The sequence below is a fragment of the Apostichopus japonicus genome, chromosome 6 (assembly GCF_037975245.1).
Source record: "Apostichopus japonicus isolate 1M-3 chromosome 6, ASM3797524v1, whole genome shotgun sequence".
Lineage (NCBI taxonomy): Eukaryota > Metazoa > Echinodermata > Holothuroidea > Aspidochirotida > Stichopodidae > Apostichopus > Apostichopus japonicus.
The window spans coordinates 4991841-5007606 of NC_092566.1; the positions used below are offsets into that span (position 1 = coordinate 4991841).

At 35.8% G+C, this 15766-nt stretch overlaps 2 protein-coding genes across 2 annotated transcripts in view; one reads left to right on the forward strand and one right to left on the reverse strand.

The window, feature by feature from the left end:
• Positions 1-15766, forward strand: part of LOC139968756 (uncharacterized) — a 223241-nt gene that overhangs the window by 203817 nt on the left and 3658 nt on the right. The window lies entirely within an intron of this gene.
• On the reverse strand, positions 1117-15410 carry LOC139968755 (vesicle transport through interaction with t-SNAREs homolog 1A-like). Its single transcript, XM_071973110.1, has 8 exons — positions 15223-15410; positions 14096-14154; positions 13840-13950; positions 12909-12992; positions 11579-11663; positions 9386-9456; positions 7447-7508; positions 1117-6725 (listed from the first exon to the last, which is right to left on the reverse strand). Exons 1-8 carry the CDS (start codon positions 15311-15313, stop codon positions 6632-6634), a joined length of 657 nt encoding a protein of 218 aa, XP_071829211.1. The 5' UTR covers positions 15314-15410; the 3' UTR covers positions 1117-6631.

A 15766-nucleotide genomic window follows, 5' to 3' on the forward strand; every position in this document is an offset into this window, starting at 1 on the left:
GAAAGTTCGCCCATAGTACCATAAAAAATGAACCCTTTGATCAATTGCAACCCATAGGATTTGTCACTGAGTAAAGTTCTACGACGTTGTCATTAAAAGGTGCATTTTTGTGGAGAAATTAAGAAAAATGTATCCAAAATTGTTTTGTTTAAAACTAGTACTAGAGTTACCCTGCTACAGAATGCACAGAACTGATCCAGTTTGAGGTGATCTTGTGGTTGCCCTTTCAATTGAAGGCCACATATCCCCCTCTCTCTCGAAGTCTGTCCCCCGGCCCCCCCCCCCTCCCCCTGGCAAGTTGAACCATCTTCTACCGCCTCTGTAATTAGCACAACCAGCTGGAGCGTTAACAAACAAGATCAATTGTTTACACTATACAACCAGAACTTTTCTGGTTCCTAATATTTTTTCTTTTCCAAATACATAGTTCACACTACTCAAACAAACATATTATTTATGATAATAATAACCAAATAATCCTCATCCATGACATGTAATAGCTTCAAAGGTCACGTCCATCACCGAGACTTTGAGAATACACCTAACACTAAGTTCTTAATACTATTGGCTGGAGTCGATTGCTTAATACAAATGTTGAAACTTTTCTACATCTAGAGGTCAAACCTACATCCTCATTGCACTTTGTACGGCAGAGATATGTTTTTTTTTCTTCTTTCAAATTTGGTGGTATTTTGTGACCCATTGCAGGGAAGAATTGAGGGTTTAGCCAGCCAAAAACAGCTTTCATTCAATCAACCATATCTTTAGTTAGGAACAAAAATGCTAAGATTCAATAAACATCGTGGTATATACTTCTTTTTCCTTTTCCCATATGAGTGTCATAGTGTCTATATAAAAAGGTTCTGTAACTCCCGTGTCCTCTATTTTCGAAATACGTTATGGTAGTGATTTTCTCTATATACGCCATTATAAATGTCGCCCTCGATCTTTGAAACCCCAAATAAAGACCAAACGAAGGTGCGCCCCCCCCATCCTCTTCCTCGCTACACCCCCCTCCTCTTTGCAGTAACATAAATTATATCAGGTGAACACTTAAACCTCCTTCATTGAGTGTTCATCTAACAATGAAGAAATAAATACAGCAAAACTGGAAGATCGTTTTCAATTACAAGTTTATTTTACTTTCAAATGCAATTAATTTTTTCTTAAGATCATTCATATATATATATATCTATACTATGTTACACATTACTTTGAGACGGACAGGTTAACTATCACCATATTCCAAAGACTAGTAATTGAAATTATCTTGTTTTAACAGTCACACGGATCTAAACTACTAAACAAATTAGACCATCTCTCACAAGAAATTTCTATCATTTATCTGTTACAATATGGAGTGACGATCGGTAAAACTCATTCTGTGACGTAACTAATTATTTTTCTTCCCTTGTATACTTGTTATCGTCAGCTAAGAGAACTGTCTCAACTGCCGTCTCTGAACGGAGTCACACGTCGCATCATCACTTACTGATCGGTATGTCAACACTATAATATTTCCTTTTTTTCCTCTCTGTTTCTCATTTTTCTATCGACACCAATTCGACTTCAAGGATTTGTGTTACAGAAGCCAAAACCATACATAAATTGCAATATGTGTATCTTTGTAAGCAGCAGCGGTGGAATTCCAGCAAAGATACATGGTTAGGGCATGTGGGAGATGTGGTTGACATCATGCCTGTTGCCAGGCCAGGGCACAAGGTGGGCTATGGTTCTCGTCAATTCAAATGATCGTTAGCTCCTACCACCCACCCCCATCCCCTCCCCCTTCTCCATTGAGTTAAGAACTGAAAAACATGTACAATTTTCTAACCTGTAGGATTGTTAAATATGAAATTTTAGATAGGTGCAGGAAAGAGATAATTGGATTTTTGGTTTGTTATTAGAACTGCCCTGTCTGTAATAGGAATAGCCATCTTTAATAACAATAGTTATTAATAAAATTACCTCTTTCTTATCAAAATGAACAGAAAATCCTGAGGTACAAAGAATAAACATAAATAACCAATCAGGAAAAGGTGTTCAAGCAGGTGAATAAAAGAGACTATTAGGTTTTTTTGGTTCTTTCTTAGTACTGCCCTGTCTCCAATAGTAAAAATAGCCATCTCTTACAACTGTGGTTATTTAAATTGCAACCATTTTCTCCCTTCTCAAACTAAACAGAAAATCCTGAGGTACACAGAACAGAAAGGAAAATAAATAACATAATCAGGTAAAACAAAAGCAAGATGCATAGCAAACAAAAACAAATATAAAAACAAACAAAGATACCAAGGTGTTCCTTGCACAATAAATTCAGAACATGAACCAGTCCTATGTACTTAAACAAATGCATGCCTACATAACACTCAGTTAACTCCTGTACTGCTACTCATTTACATACATTTGTGTTAGTTCTTGTGGAATCTGGGAAATAAAGTACAGATGCTAGTGAAAAAAAGTTAGGAATCACTCAACCGATGCTGGGAGCCTGGTACCTTATAACAAGGGAATTTTACTTGCACTTATTCTCCTGCAAATGTACTACTCATACTAAACGTACTCTATCCAGTACCCCTCTTTGCTCCCCCATTCCATTTCCCATTTCCCATATCCCATACACCTTCCCCTTAACCCCACCCCTCAATCCCTCCCCATATTTCTGTGCATTGCAACAACATTTCACAAAACAGAAAAGGTAAATTAATCTTCCTCTGAGCAAAATGGTACATTATCGAAGAACGTCCAAACGAAGAGACGAGTGTGAAACATCACAAACCAGGAATTCTCAACTACTCTACCTATTAGACATACGAAGCTGATATGATATTATTATGTACAAGGAACTCTTTCAGCCTCATTACTACATTCTGTTTTCTTAGAGGACAAAGAAAGTAGATGAAAAATATTCACCTTTTGTCAATAAAGTAAAAACAACTCCTTTTTTGCCCACTAATTTTGATTAAGACTTCAAGGGTCATTCCAAGCAAGGTTAAAAATTTGCATTAGATTTAAAAAGAAAAGAAAAGAAGAACTTAAGGAATAGGCATTAAGATTCAGTAGAACTAGAACCAACATCTGCCCACCCCCACCATGCCCCCACCCAAACACACCCACTCCACTCCCATCAAAATATATTTATGAAAAGCAAATATAACCCCTATTGCACAAGTAATACTTCTTTTTGGTTGCTATGGATATCTAACTTCAATCCCTAGAGGTCTCCATCTTCATGAAATTTCCCAAATTCTCTCAAACTGCTCAGACATAAAATGGCTGAACCCTCTTCAGGGGTAATCAGCATGAAAACTGGTCACTTTGCATTATCCGTTCAAGCTGTTTTATTTGAGAGTATTCGGTTACCTTGGCTTGATTAGAAGGGAGGGCTTATCAAGGTTACTGTACAAGGATTTTTGTTGTAGTTGTCTAGCACACTTAAACCACTTGCTTTATTTTCATACAGAAGAATCCTCAGTATAAACCCCGCTCAAAAGTTTCCTCGTTCAGGTCACAAGACCTTCTTTCTCCCTTCTATTTCTTATTTTTAAAAAAATTCACAGCAAGGGTGAGACCAACATATTTCAGCATACATTTCAGAACAGCTTTAGAAATAAGATCAGGCGATATTGGTGACTTCACTTTCTCTTCACCACTTAGAGGATATTTTTTCGTGTTCACATTTTGTACAAAAATTTAATCGTTTCAAGAATTTCTGTCTCTCCCGAAATGACACTACGGTTCTTTGTTGCACAGTTGCCTACATTGTTGCAATTGTGTAGCAATTTGTCACATATGCTCAACTTGCACATTAGTTTCCTATGCGTTACCGGGTAAACTCGTTCTTAAAATTATGCCACAAGTCTCACGAGTCTTTCTCTCTATAATACTTTGTTTTACCAGAAATTGTTGTCAAATTTAACCTTAGCGTTCACAACTTTACTGTACAAAGCAAAGAAATTATGGCTACAAAAAGTAACCTTTGCGTTCACACCGATACCGTACAAAGCAAAGAAATTATGGCTAGAACAAGAGATCTAAAGACCCGATTACCATTTCCAAAATATCATTCTAGCCAAAAACATGCTTTGTTCTGTTAAAAAAAAAATTAATAAAGAAGCTTTCAAATGATGGAACTTCTAAGCTGCACTTAAAATTTGGTAGTCGAACAGTGAATTCGGAATTGCATTATTTTGATATATTAACACACTAAAAAGTGTAAAGTAGTGACCTTATTCAAAGGTATTCCCATTAACAGTAAGTAAGAAGGAAAGATAGGCATTGAGCATTTAAATTGTTGGAACAAAAAAAAACATGAAAGAAAATTACTAGTTTAAATTTATTTATAAATTGACGGGGAAATAATTTCACCATTTCAACAGAATTGCCATATATAGTGTTCAACACAAATTCTGCCGGTGAAATTGCTGTACTCTCAACAACAAAAAATTTAAATCTTTGAAATTCTATAGATTCAACTCAAAACAGACAATATTTCTTCCACTGTATTTTTTTAAATATTTTTTTATAAGAATATTTTTAGAACTAAATTAAATAGAAAGTGGATAATTGTATTACTTTCTATCTTGACAGTGATTTAGCTATGTACAATACATGTAAGCAAAATTAAAAACCCTTGCAAAGCAGCTTCAAAAACAAATCGTTTAGCCCTGGAAAGTGTGTAACATTAATTTGTTTCTCTCACATGAAAGACGACGCCAAAACATGATAGCTTTCTAATGTCTACGAACATACAATTCACTCACTAGTAAGTAAAGTTTAAAACACTCCCCCCCCCCCTCGGGACAATTATGCCACCACTACCCCCCTTTTCTGAAATTCTTCAATTTTCCTAAAGTACACTATGCAATTAAATGCATTATCCCTCAGACCCCCCCCCCATATCTTTCCACGCCCTGCACTTAACAACAGGCCCAGGGCTGTAGCCCCACCACCCCTTGACACCCTTCTCATTAGGCCTGACTAACAGCTTAAATGGCAGTATCAAATATATGGTCTCTTTTTAATTCACTCCCAGGCTGCAAGTAACACCCGATTTAAATAATAATCCCCAAAATAGAAAGTGGCTTGTAGAGTTTGGAGGCTGTACAAATGAATTGACATTTAGGTGATACAACCAAGCTTTTGATTTTCCAAGATACATTATGTGTGGCAAGTTGGCTCTTTTGCTTTTGCCATATTTCAAAAGGAATTGAGATCATCCCATTATGGGCAAAATTGTCACAAAATAAGACAGGTGAGTTTGCTAAAGGACAAATTCTAGCAGCAGAATGTTCTACACGATGGAGTGTACTAATGTAAGGAATTCTGCTCCGTTTGAGATGAGAGTCCTGGCCAGATTTTTACCTTGTGTCCTTGGGCTAGGCACTTAATAATCATTGCCTCTCTTTAATCCAGGTGTATAAATGGGCGCCCGCCAGTTAACTATCTTGTAAATATAGTTGCGTGTGCTGGCTTGTGGCTGCAACACCCGATGGGAAGTCTTCCCTCCGGGTAGACATGATGCGCTGTCATTGCCCCAGGAGCAACTGTCTGAATCATGCGCAGTTATGGGTGTGTGGGTGTGACAAGTTAAAAATAGACAGTGGTTAACTGTTGTTAGATCGTGTGAGAAAGCCTTGGCTTGATAAAAGACTGTAAACCAACAATTTGTCCGCTTTAGCACGTAGGGAGACATGCAATATGTTTATAGATAAATTCTTGTCCAAAATAGTTCAAAACATGGAGATTTAGGAATGTATTTTGGGTTCCATGAGAGATTTAAATCACCTGTTAATCTCGCTGTATATTATACAGTAGTAACCTATATCCACTTCAGTAAAATATATTCATGACATTTTATAAATATATATGTATATATATTTATAAATTTATAAATAAATGGCCACGAAAATTCAAAACTCTAAAGTTGAAAGTGAAGAACGTGACTGCATCTTTTTCAGTCGGGCAGTTTCCAGTCAGCTGAGGAAACCATGTGATATTGTTTCACCAAACGAGTCATCTAAGATACCATTGTGTTAAGAGCTGAACTTCTCATCACCCAGTTACCTTTTCGTGTCAGCACTAACCACACGAATAAAAAAAAACACCAAAAAAAATACACTCGAAAAACTTTCCACTCATGATTCATGATTCGAGTCTTTAACAAAATTCCCAAATGGCAGTTGCTTCAGGCTATCTAAGATGTCACAAACACAAAATCATGGAATACTACGGAGACGAGAAGAGGAAATGCCAAAAGCTCTCATAAATAAGTCAAAACATTCCAAAGTATGTTTTTTTTTTTTTTTTCAAACTATGGATGTGCACAACACGAGGTGGTAAACTTACTACTTGGCATTTCAAACCCGAAAGTGTGTGACAGGCTTTTGCAATTTTTGCCGTCAAAAGGTGCGTTCGACAGTCAGCGAAGTGACCACGAACTTCATCCCTTTCACCGTTATGAGGCCCTTTCAGCCATGGAAGATTTAGTTGGCGTCCGGGGAAAGATGGCTGTGATACTTAACACCTTGATGGACAGGACATGGATTTATAATGCTTACTTGAATCTCAGACAGGGTTTATGCTTCTTCTCGGCTGCTTCTTACCGATTACGTCGCTTCGGAAAATTTTGTCATCGTCCCCGGAACACAAAGTAAAATGTAAGAATGATCACGCTCAGGAGGACGAAAGCGATTATGAAGAGGAGGAAACGGTTCTGGATGATTCTGGGAGATAAATATAAAAAAAATAAAAATCCAGCAGGTCTGAATATTGCATCCTTTTTGTTTGTCATATTTAGGCATCTATTCTATTTCTGCCGGTCAAATAACCTCGGTTACGGTTGGACGAAAGAAACCATTGAGATAAGTTTCTTATAGATCCTAAAGCAATGACATGATCATCAACTTTAGAGGGATATGTCGGTGGCAGAAAAAATGTCAAACCTCTCTTAGATAGGAGAAATGTTCCACACTGCTAGCTGCAATAACCATCAAAATATCTTGTGCCTAACTCAAGATATGAATTGATTGAATGTAACCTGTTTTGTTGCCATAATAACCCCTACCGTGTCATCACTGTTCCCTGAAATTCTTAGAATTTCATCAAAATGTAAATTTTTTTTGAGAAATATTTATTTTTCTTCCACAGTGAATCACATAAATATTAAAAACTATAAAACATTACCCGTCAATTGGGATTCACAGTCTGGATGTTAATACAGTACTTATATACACTATGTGAGAGTCTGAAGGGCACCATCGCAAAACTGGCAAAATGTGTAACAAATGTCTTTAATGTTGCTACGCCCATTTTTCTGTTGTTCTCCCTTTTTTTTTTACTCCATATGCTCCATAAAATTCAAAATTCACGATGGTCTCATATTCTGCATTCGAGAAGACTTTTTATTTAAATTTTAAATGGTAAAACCAGGAGGTTCTGACCTACCTCCTCATCATTGCACTCAGTACTCTAGAGCTCTGACCTAGATAAGCATCTGTATCCTTTAACTGCAATGAAAAACAAGAAGAAGAATAAAAAAAATGTAAAAAACCTCCTTAAAACAGATGAAAATAAAAAAAAACTTTGACAACTTTGTGACGTGTATGTGAGGCTTTTTGATAATTTTTCTTTCTTTCTGCGTCACCCAAACGTGGAACACATTACCTTTTAAAGTCAACTGAAATACTTTATTCATGACTAACTCCACGCTCTGATTAAATACAGTCCCATTAGGAAAGGGAGAGAATTTATGAGAAATCACCCGTTGAAACCCAAAGTGCTTCAAGGACGGAAATGCAGTCAGTAAGAGTGAAAATATAAATCGAGTGTATGTTGTTCACAAGTTGAGCTATGGTAGCCTGTAAAACTTCTTCTTATGATTACTACACCCCTCACGTTACAGATGTGAAAAGAACTTGAACAGCAGAAAGGACTTTTTAGGTGGACTAACACCGTTCAACTGTGACCCACTTTCAAGGCCCTTTAAAGCTCAAATTATGCATGCCTGCATCCCATAGAGAGTGACATGGAGGTCACAATCATGAAACGAGATTGACATCCTGGATGCCAAGTACTTTGCAATTTAAAAAAAAATTGCTTACACCCTCTCTGTTTAGGCTGATTCATTCAAACACATTCGAGATATGTTAATATAATCAAACATCTGTGTAAGTAGGGCACCCTGAGTAAGGGAGAATGAGGAATGCATCATTTGAGAACTTCTTGAGATTCATTAGACCAGGAATAATAGCTGAGAGAAATACATAAAATCTTCTTTGATTTGACATGACAGATCGCCATGGAAACCGGAAGTGCTTAAGAATGGAAATGCATTCGGTAAGAGTTAAACAAATCAAGCGAGACATTGGCAAATTAAACTTTTAAGTGGTTGAGAAATTTTGCTTTAATACAACCCACTGCTCAGGCTTTTCCATCGAATGTGGAAGTTGTAAAATGTCACCGATTGATGCAGGAATAATTTACCCTACACAGCTGTTTAATGTTCTTGGTTCTTAAAGGAGCAACAAGCCCAACCATTATAATTGGTCTATGTGATAAAGATAACTGGCATGAACAACTTCCTAAAAAAAGCAAAGAAAAAACTCATATTCCATTTAGGAGGTATCATAGATTTATTTCCTTGACACACAAGGTTAAACACTTGATCAAGTATAATTATGACATCATCAAGCCACATGTGTTTCACATTTGTTAAATTTTTTTAATATTTATTACAATGTTTCTTTTCTGTAATGCCGATGGCTTTTAAGAAATTGCTGAATCTAAAATAACAAAGGTCTTAACGTGACATTATGATGGCATTGGTTTCAAGGTCGACAACAATGTTGACATTTGACCTTGAAAATATGAACAGGAGATACAGACTGTAAGTAAAAGGTTTGCTAGTGGCACTATGACATCACAGATTCACAAATTTACAGCCTTCAGACATTATTATAATAATAATCAGCAGTTGTTGTGACGACGCTTAAGTGACCACAAATGTGGGAGAAACCAGCACAGGCTTATGGATTACAACTTACACGCCAGGTGGCTCTCAATTCAACATTTTAACTCAAATTTGGACTCTTTTTAATTTCGAGAGTCATTTCAGATAAGAAAACCGTAGATTGCTCTTGGATGAAAAACCCACCTTACTATGACCCGGCAGGGTATCGAACCCGGAACCCCCGATTGCTAAGCTTCAACTTTAGGCCTATAACTTTCAAACTAAGGTATCTCCTAAATGCACCATGTTATTTCTTAGATGTTTTGGGGAGTTGTTCGATCTCTGTCATTTATATAAACCAAAAGTTGATGGTTGGAATTTGTGACTCCTTTAATCTACCCAAAGAATATATAATTCATTTAGTACAGTAGTTACCCTGTTCCTTGACCGTTGTATTTTATCTCTGTCTCTGTGAAGGTTGTCCATTATATCCTGACCCATTTGCTCTGAGAAAATATGAGAAAGTGAATGAATAAAGACAGATTCTACACTACCCCAAATTTATGACCAAGAACAAAATTTATCACTTAAAAGAACTTTGTTAACATCAAACAGCTCAGTGTAACCCTTGGCAACAGCTATAAATTGTGAAGGAAGGCTAGCAAAACACTATAAGGAGAGTTTATTTCCTTGTGTATTGATTGATTGATGTATTTATTTAGTCATTCATTAATATAATTTTTAATCAATTATTAATCATTTATTTATTCATACATTCATTAATTCACTCATTTCCCATTTTTTCTTGAAGAGGTGAGGAGAACAATGAGTAATCGATAGCAACCTTTCTAGAAAGGTCTTGACTATTTGCTCTTTCTATACAGTTGTTGAAGCACTTCCTCATTACTCATGTTCATCCCTGCATGATCCACAAGTGATGCATAATCCTTTCTCGCTCCCAGATTTTAACAAATCAACATAACAAACAGCTTCATGTAAAATACTATAAAACAAAAGTAACAAAGAAAATATATAATGTATATATAAATATATATATGTATATAGATATACATATTTATATATATAAATATAGATATATATATTAATATATATATTAATTATATATTAATATATATATATATATACATTTGACAACTTAATCTTACCACACTGGTCACTGAGGATTCTTAGAATCGTTCACACTATGCTACTCAAAAGTTAATGCAAAGCTAGAGTTACAGATAGACAATCCTACCACCCATGGTGGCACATGAGAGGAAAACTCATTTCAGGTTAGATGTCAGACAGCAGAAAGCACTTGGATTATGTGAGCAGTTGGATACTATTTCTACATTCAAAGCCTAGCTATTGCACTGCATGGTCACAAAAAGGAAAGCAAGTACCCCTTATTCTACCGGGAATATATCTAGAAAAAGTAACCGGTTAACATCTTTTGACCTAGCAATAGCTCTGTGATTTTTTGATAAAGCAACATTTTGATGGAGATGCAAATATACAATTATTTATTCATATCATTTAACGCAAAATTCAAAGAAATGGCTAAGATGAAATGAGCCCAAAATAAGGTCTGGAAACACTATGTCGACTAGCTCCACACATCAGAATGCTCATCCAGACGACAACCTTTGTACTTACTTCTATAACATCTTGGACAAACAAAAAGTACATTCACACAGAGAAAACTGCAAGTCCACAATGTGACAATACATTTAATGGTTAAGAACTAGATAATTTCTGGCACTTGCAGGTTAAAGATAGATGCCTAACATTGAAGGTGCTAAAAATTTTCAATTTCTATGGACAGCTTACATGTGCTCTAGTTTGCTGTGTAAATTGATCTAAAACTTTGTTTCTGTCTATGAAATATTTTTTATTAAATTAGAAACCAGATCTGTAGGCAACTGAACTACATCTCTTCCGAGGTACAAGGCTTTGATTCACAAAACAGCATGTGAAGAAGGCAAAGATATAGCGTTTAGAGTGTCTGCCACATAACCATACGGTTCCTGGATTTAAAGCTCCCTGAGAACCATATTCTCTTGACCTATGCAAAAATGTTACTTTGCAGTGCTATTGAGCAGAGTCCTCACCGGATTTGTTATTTCTGGGATTGGTTTGGTTCAATTCTCGCAATTTTTTCGAAACAACCTTGCTCTCAACAGTTACACCTGATGATATATGGAGTGCCTTCACGGTCAACCTCCCTCAGCAGTTGAGAAATTGGTCAGATGCTGAGGTTCTCTCTTTCTGTGGCTCAGAACTTTACATGGCATGTCCTGGACACAGGAATGAGTGCCACGATTACACACCTGCCATGTAAAGTCCCTGAACATCCATGGAAAATGGACGGCTTGGTGTAAGCCTGGTGTTCACCCACGATCAACACATGGATGGGATTTCAACTGAACTCTGTTGACTTCCTAATCCTTGGGAGATGCTTCGACTCAAAAAACAGACAAACTGTCATATCGTCCTTATAGTGTTGCACAATACCCTCAAGAAAAGGAGGAGACAGAAAATGAGTGGTACACCATGAATGGGCAGGTGATACTCTATGTACCAATGGCTATTTGTTCCCCTGTATTCATCCTATCAATGAACACTTACCTGATTCTACTGCCATTCTGTAACCGGCATCTAGCTTCCTTGATGTCCTCTCCAACTTCTCTGTATTATCCAAAAGTCTCGTCCTCTGTAGGAAGGTCAAAAGCAGATATTTCTCATGATAAACAAAACAAACAAAAAAAACATATTCAAAAGAGTTTTGAATGTGGAAGGATGTTATTGGGCAGGATTTGAATCATTGACTACTGATTGAAATATCCAGCATTAATCAGTAAAAAAGCCATTTCTTTGCTGGAGGTTCCCATTCAGTTCATTAAGGAGTGTTAGCTCAGTGGTTAACGCCGGTGCCTTCCAATCATAAGGTCCCCAGTTTGAGTCACTCCAAGATTAATGTATGTCGTCCAGTTACAGAGTTGTTGACAATTCATAATCATGGACATTAAATATGAATCTACTTCAGTCAGCTGCTTCTCAGATAAGCCAATGAGGCTTCTTTGTGGGTTCCTGCTTGCAGGAGGATCTAAAATACTAAAATACATACATTCAGAAATCTCTCTCTTTCTTTCCACTTTGCATCAAAAGGAAGCTGGGACCTGATCCCTAGTTACACAGTATGCAAGTAACAATGGCTTATGAATTGCACCCCCAGCAAGCAATTGGTAATGTATGGATTGCCACCAACCAAGGACTGTTGGTAGTGATTTGTAATCGTGAGGTAACTAGTCTGCATACTTAATACTAAATGCTAACTTGTTTATTCATATTTTACCTGTAATCTGTTTCATGATATCCTTTAGACAAAGTGTTTATACAGAAGGGGAATTCTATTAGACGATAATTGTGTCTTGTGTAACGTTTTGTTTTGCCACATATTGTGTAAATTATTTGGATGGCTAGCTATAAGAAGATTTGCAGGGGGGCTATGGCCCACTAATAATTTCCACAAAAATAACTTTCATGTGGGCAAGATGTCAACACTGAACAATGGTCTGACTCTTGGGGTAGTGTTACAGGCCTCCTGGTATTAGGCTATAAGCATTACACACATGAATGCAGCAAAGTAAACTGAATTCCTCAAATTGAAAGGACTACTGTAATACATTCAAGCAATATATTTTCAGCTCATGCTTTTGCTTGGCAGACCACATTAATATTTCAAACAGGACCAACGATTTTAAACCTTGATATATCAAACCAGACAATAGAAACTGAACATATACCACCTCAAGCTGTTTAATACATATATATATAGCCACTAAAATAAATTTAGAATAACTTCTTCAATATTTTGAAAGGGTGTAAATGTCATATTTCTGAATAAACTATCAATTTCTGGACCTAAATGATAATAAATTACTTTCTACCAACTCACCTGGTCCTCTGAATTTCTTGGATCTTCTAGGCTGAACAGCTCTTCTCTCATAGCCTCATCTCGGAAGTTGAGTTTGGCTTTTTTCTGTTACCACGGCAATGTGAAAATATACTTAAATTATTATGCAATCTTGATTCTTAAAAACATAAATATGCAATTACAAGTTTTCTTCTTACTTTATTTTATTTAAGTCTCCTTCATCATTTTCCCTTGCTGCTTGCTTCTATGTTTTGTATTATTTTGCTACAAATTCTTGTGTAATTTCATCTTATTCCCCTAAAATAATAAATCAAATTGATATTAATTCAAATTGATCAGAACTGGAAAATAAATCTGCAGATATACCTACATGGAGTAACTTATCTGACATGGCTTGTAAACTGCTACAAAAAAAAAAGTGATTTTTGCACATAATTTTATTATTTCATACTATTTTAGTAAACACCAAAATTCACAACTGCTATGCATAACCTACACACTGACTAACTCCTTGACCCAGTATCAATGTAACTTTAAAACAGGTAGCAGATGAAGAATACTGTCTTTAATGTTTTGTTTTTCATGCTGCAAGATACAACCTGAAATATTGCACAGAGGTCAGCGGTTAAACCATATTTCATAATGTACAATTCTGTAATATTATACGGCAGAAGTAAAAGATATTACTTGGTCTAGGAGCTTTCATTAAACAAAATGTATTTATAAATGCAAATCATCCCGCATTTAGTTACTTAGTGCTCATAAATATTTTCCAAATTTCCTTCCATCATCTTTAAATTTTGAGAAAGTTGAAGTTTTTAGCTGAAAATTCTCTCAGTCAAAAATGAACTCATAGGCTTACATAGTTCACACTTCTTGAGATATAAACATCACAGATTAAGGGTTAATGTTTCCTTTTGCATTTGCAGTTCCACAAATTGTAAGTACTTACTAAATCCTTCTCTAATCTTCCCAGTTCTGTTTTATAACTCTTGACTCTGGTGGTGTATTTTTGTTTATCTGACTGACTCATAGAATGTACTTCCAGCTCCATCTGTTCCAACTGAAAAAGAAATAAAATTAAAAATATTATCAGCAAAGAAAAAAAATTAAGAAGAAAAGATATGTAAAAACTACAAAGACAACAGGTTTATTGAAACAAAATTTTGCATTCACACAGATATTTCTTGGATGAGTTACAAACTTACCAATTCTTTGGCTTCATCTATCTGTCTTTCGGTTAAGTTGCATAAATTTTTCTTTTCAGCTGAAAAAAAGAGAAGCAAACATACAATGGAAGGTAAATTCTATGGAATATTCCTGTGAAATACAATGCAATGCTTATCTTGAATAGGATATACTCCACACCTGAAATGCCCCATCTCAATATCCTGTCTCTCACACGAGATTTCCTTTATTGATTGGATAAACCCTCAATACTGCCAGGGAGTGGATCACAGTAGATGATCTGAGATGCCATAATTGTAGTTGTTGTTTAAAAGCTTTACTTTCTTTTATAGTCTGAATCTGAATGGGTTAAGTCTGCAAAAATCTTTCTAGAGGACATAAACCCCAACCAAGCGCTACAAAGTATGAGTAAGAGTTATAAGTTATTAGATAACAAAACAAGAATTTAGTTACTTAAGCCTTTCTTTGAAACAGTCTAGACTAGGTGCATGCACAATGTCTGATGGCAAAGCATTCCAATCTTTTAAGGTGCAGGGGAAGAAGGAAGATTTATATAATTTTTTCTAGCGAAGGAACTTGGAAGTTAAGATAGTAACTAAGATAGTAGTTAACATAGTCTGTTGATTATACTGAACAAATCATTGTTCCTCTGTATTTAGATTTTTTTCAAAACACTTGTTTTGTAGAAAAGAATTTGCCACTGACATATGAGTGCATTAAATAATATAGCCTAAGGGAAAATAAAAAAATACAGTTTAATTCCAATGAAACACAACTTCACAAGCTTTGATGAGCGGTGATAGTGACTTTTCAGGGGGCAAACCACAACATCACTTAAAGTTTAAATGCCCCAAAGAAAACAATCCTGGGTCCCATATCACCCTGAGGATTCTGGGCATATGGTTACCGTTTGTACCACTAAGAAATTCAACTTTTGGTATTATCTTACTTTTTTCATTCACAACACAAAAATAATCGATATGGTAGTTAACTTGTGTTTGTATATTATGTAACCGATTTATGATTAACAGTTTGTTGAAGCCTAACTTAGGCCTAAGCTTTGTAAACGTTAAATTACTATCCAGAGTTGGAGCCTAACGTTAGCCTGGCTTGACGTTCGACGAAACATTACAAGGTATGCAATCACCTCCACTTAGGTTGGGAACTTGATTGATTTTGGACGTTATTTCCGCCGACAGAATGCCAAACTGGTTTTCGAATTCCTCCATTGCACTCATTTTCGTGTTCTGTTTCTTCTCGAAAGAATGTTGTAATGGGTCTCTCTAACAGTGATAGATGACTGCGCCTGTCTCTACGACAGTTGAACGGTAAACGGTGAGAAAAACCTACACATTTAGAATCGGTATACATTAGCAATTTTTCATCAGCATTTGTTGTTGACATTTTGCTCTGCACCCGTGTCTGCTTGGAACGTTAAACACTGTAAGTTGGTAATACTGTTGTTAGATGTTGCAAAATGCTACTATGACACCTAAACTAATCAATTAGTAGCAATATTATTTACAATTAAAATATTATATACATAATTTGTGCTTTTAAGGATTAAAATTAATTTTTAAGTTAACTCAAATCTCACACTGTTCACATTATTTAAGGCATCTGCACACTTTCTAGCTTGTTGTTGAAGTTGAAGCTAGTAGACTTTTCAATGATTACACGACCAACATAGA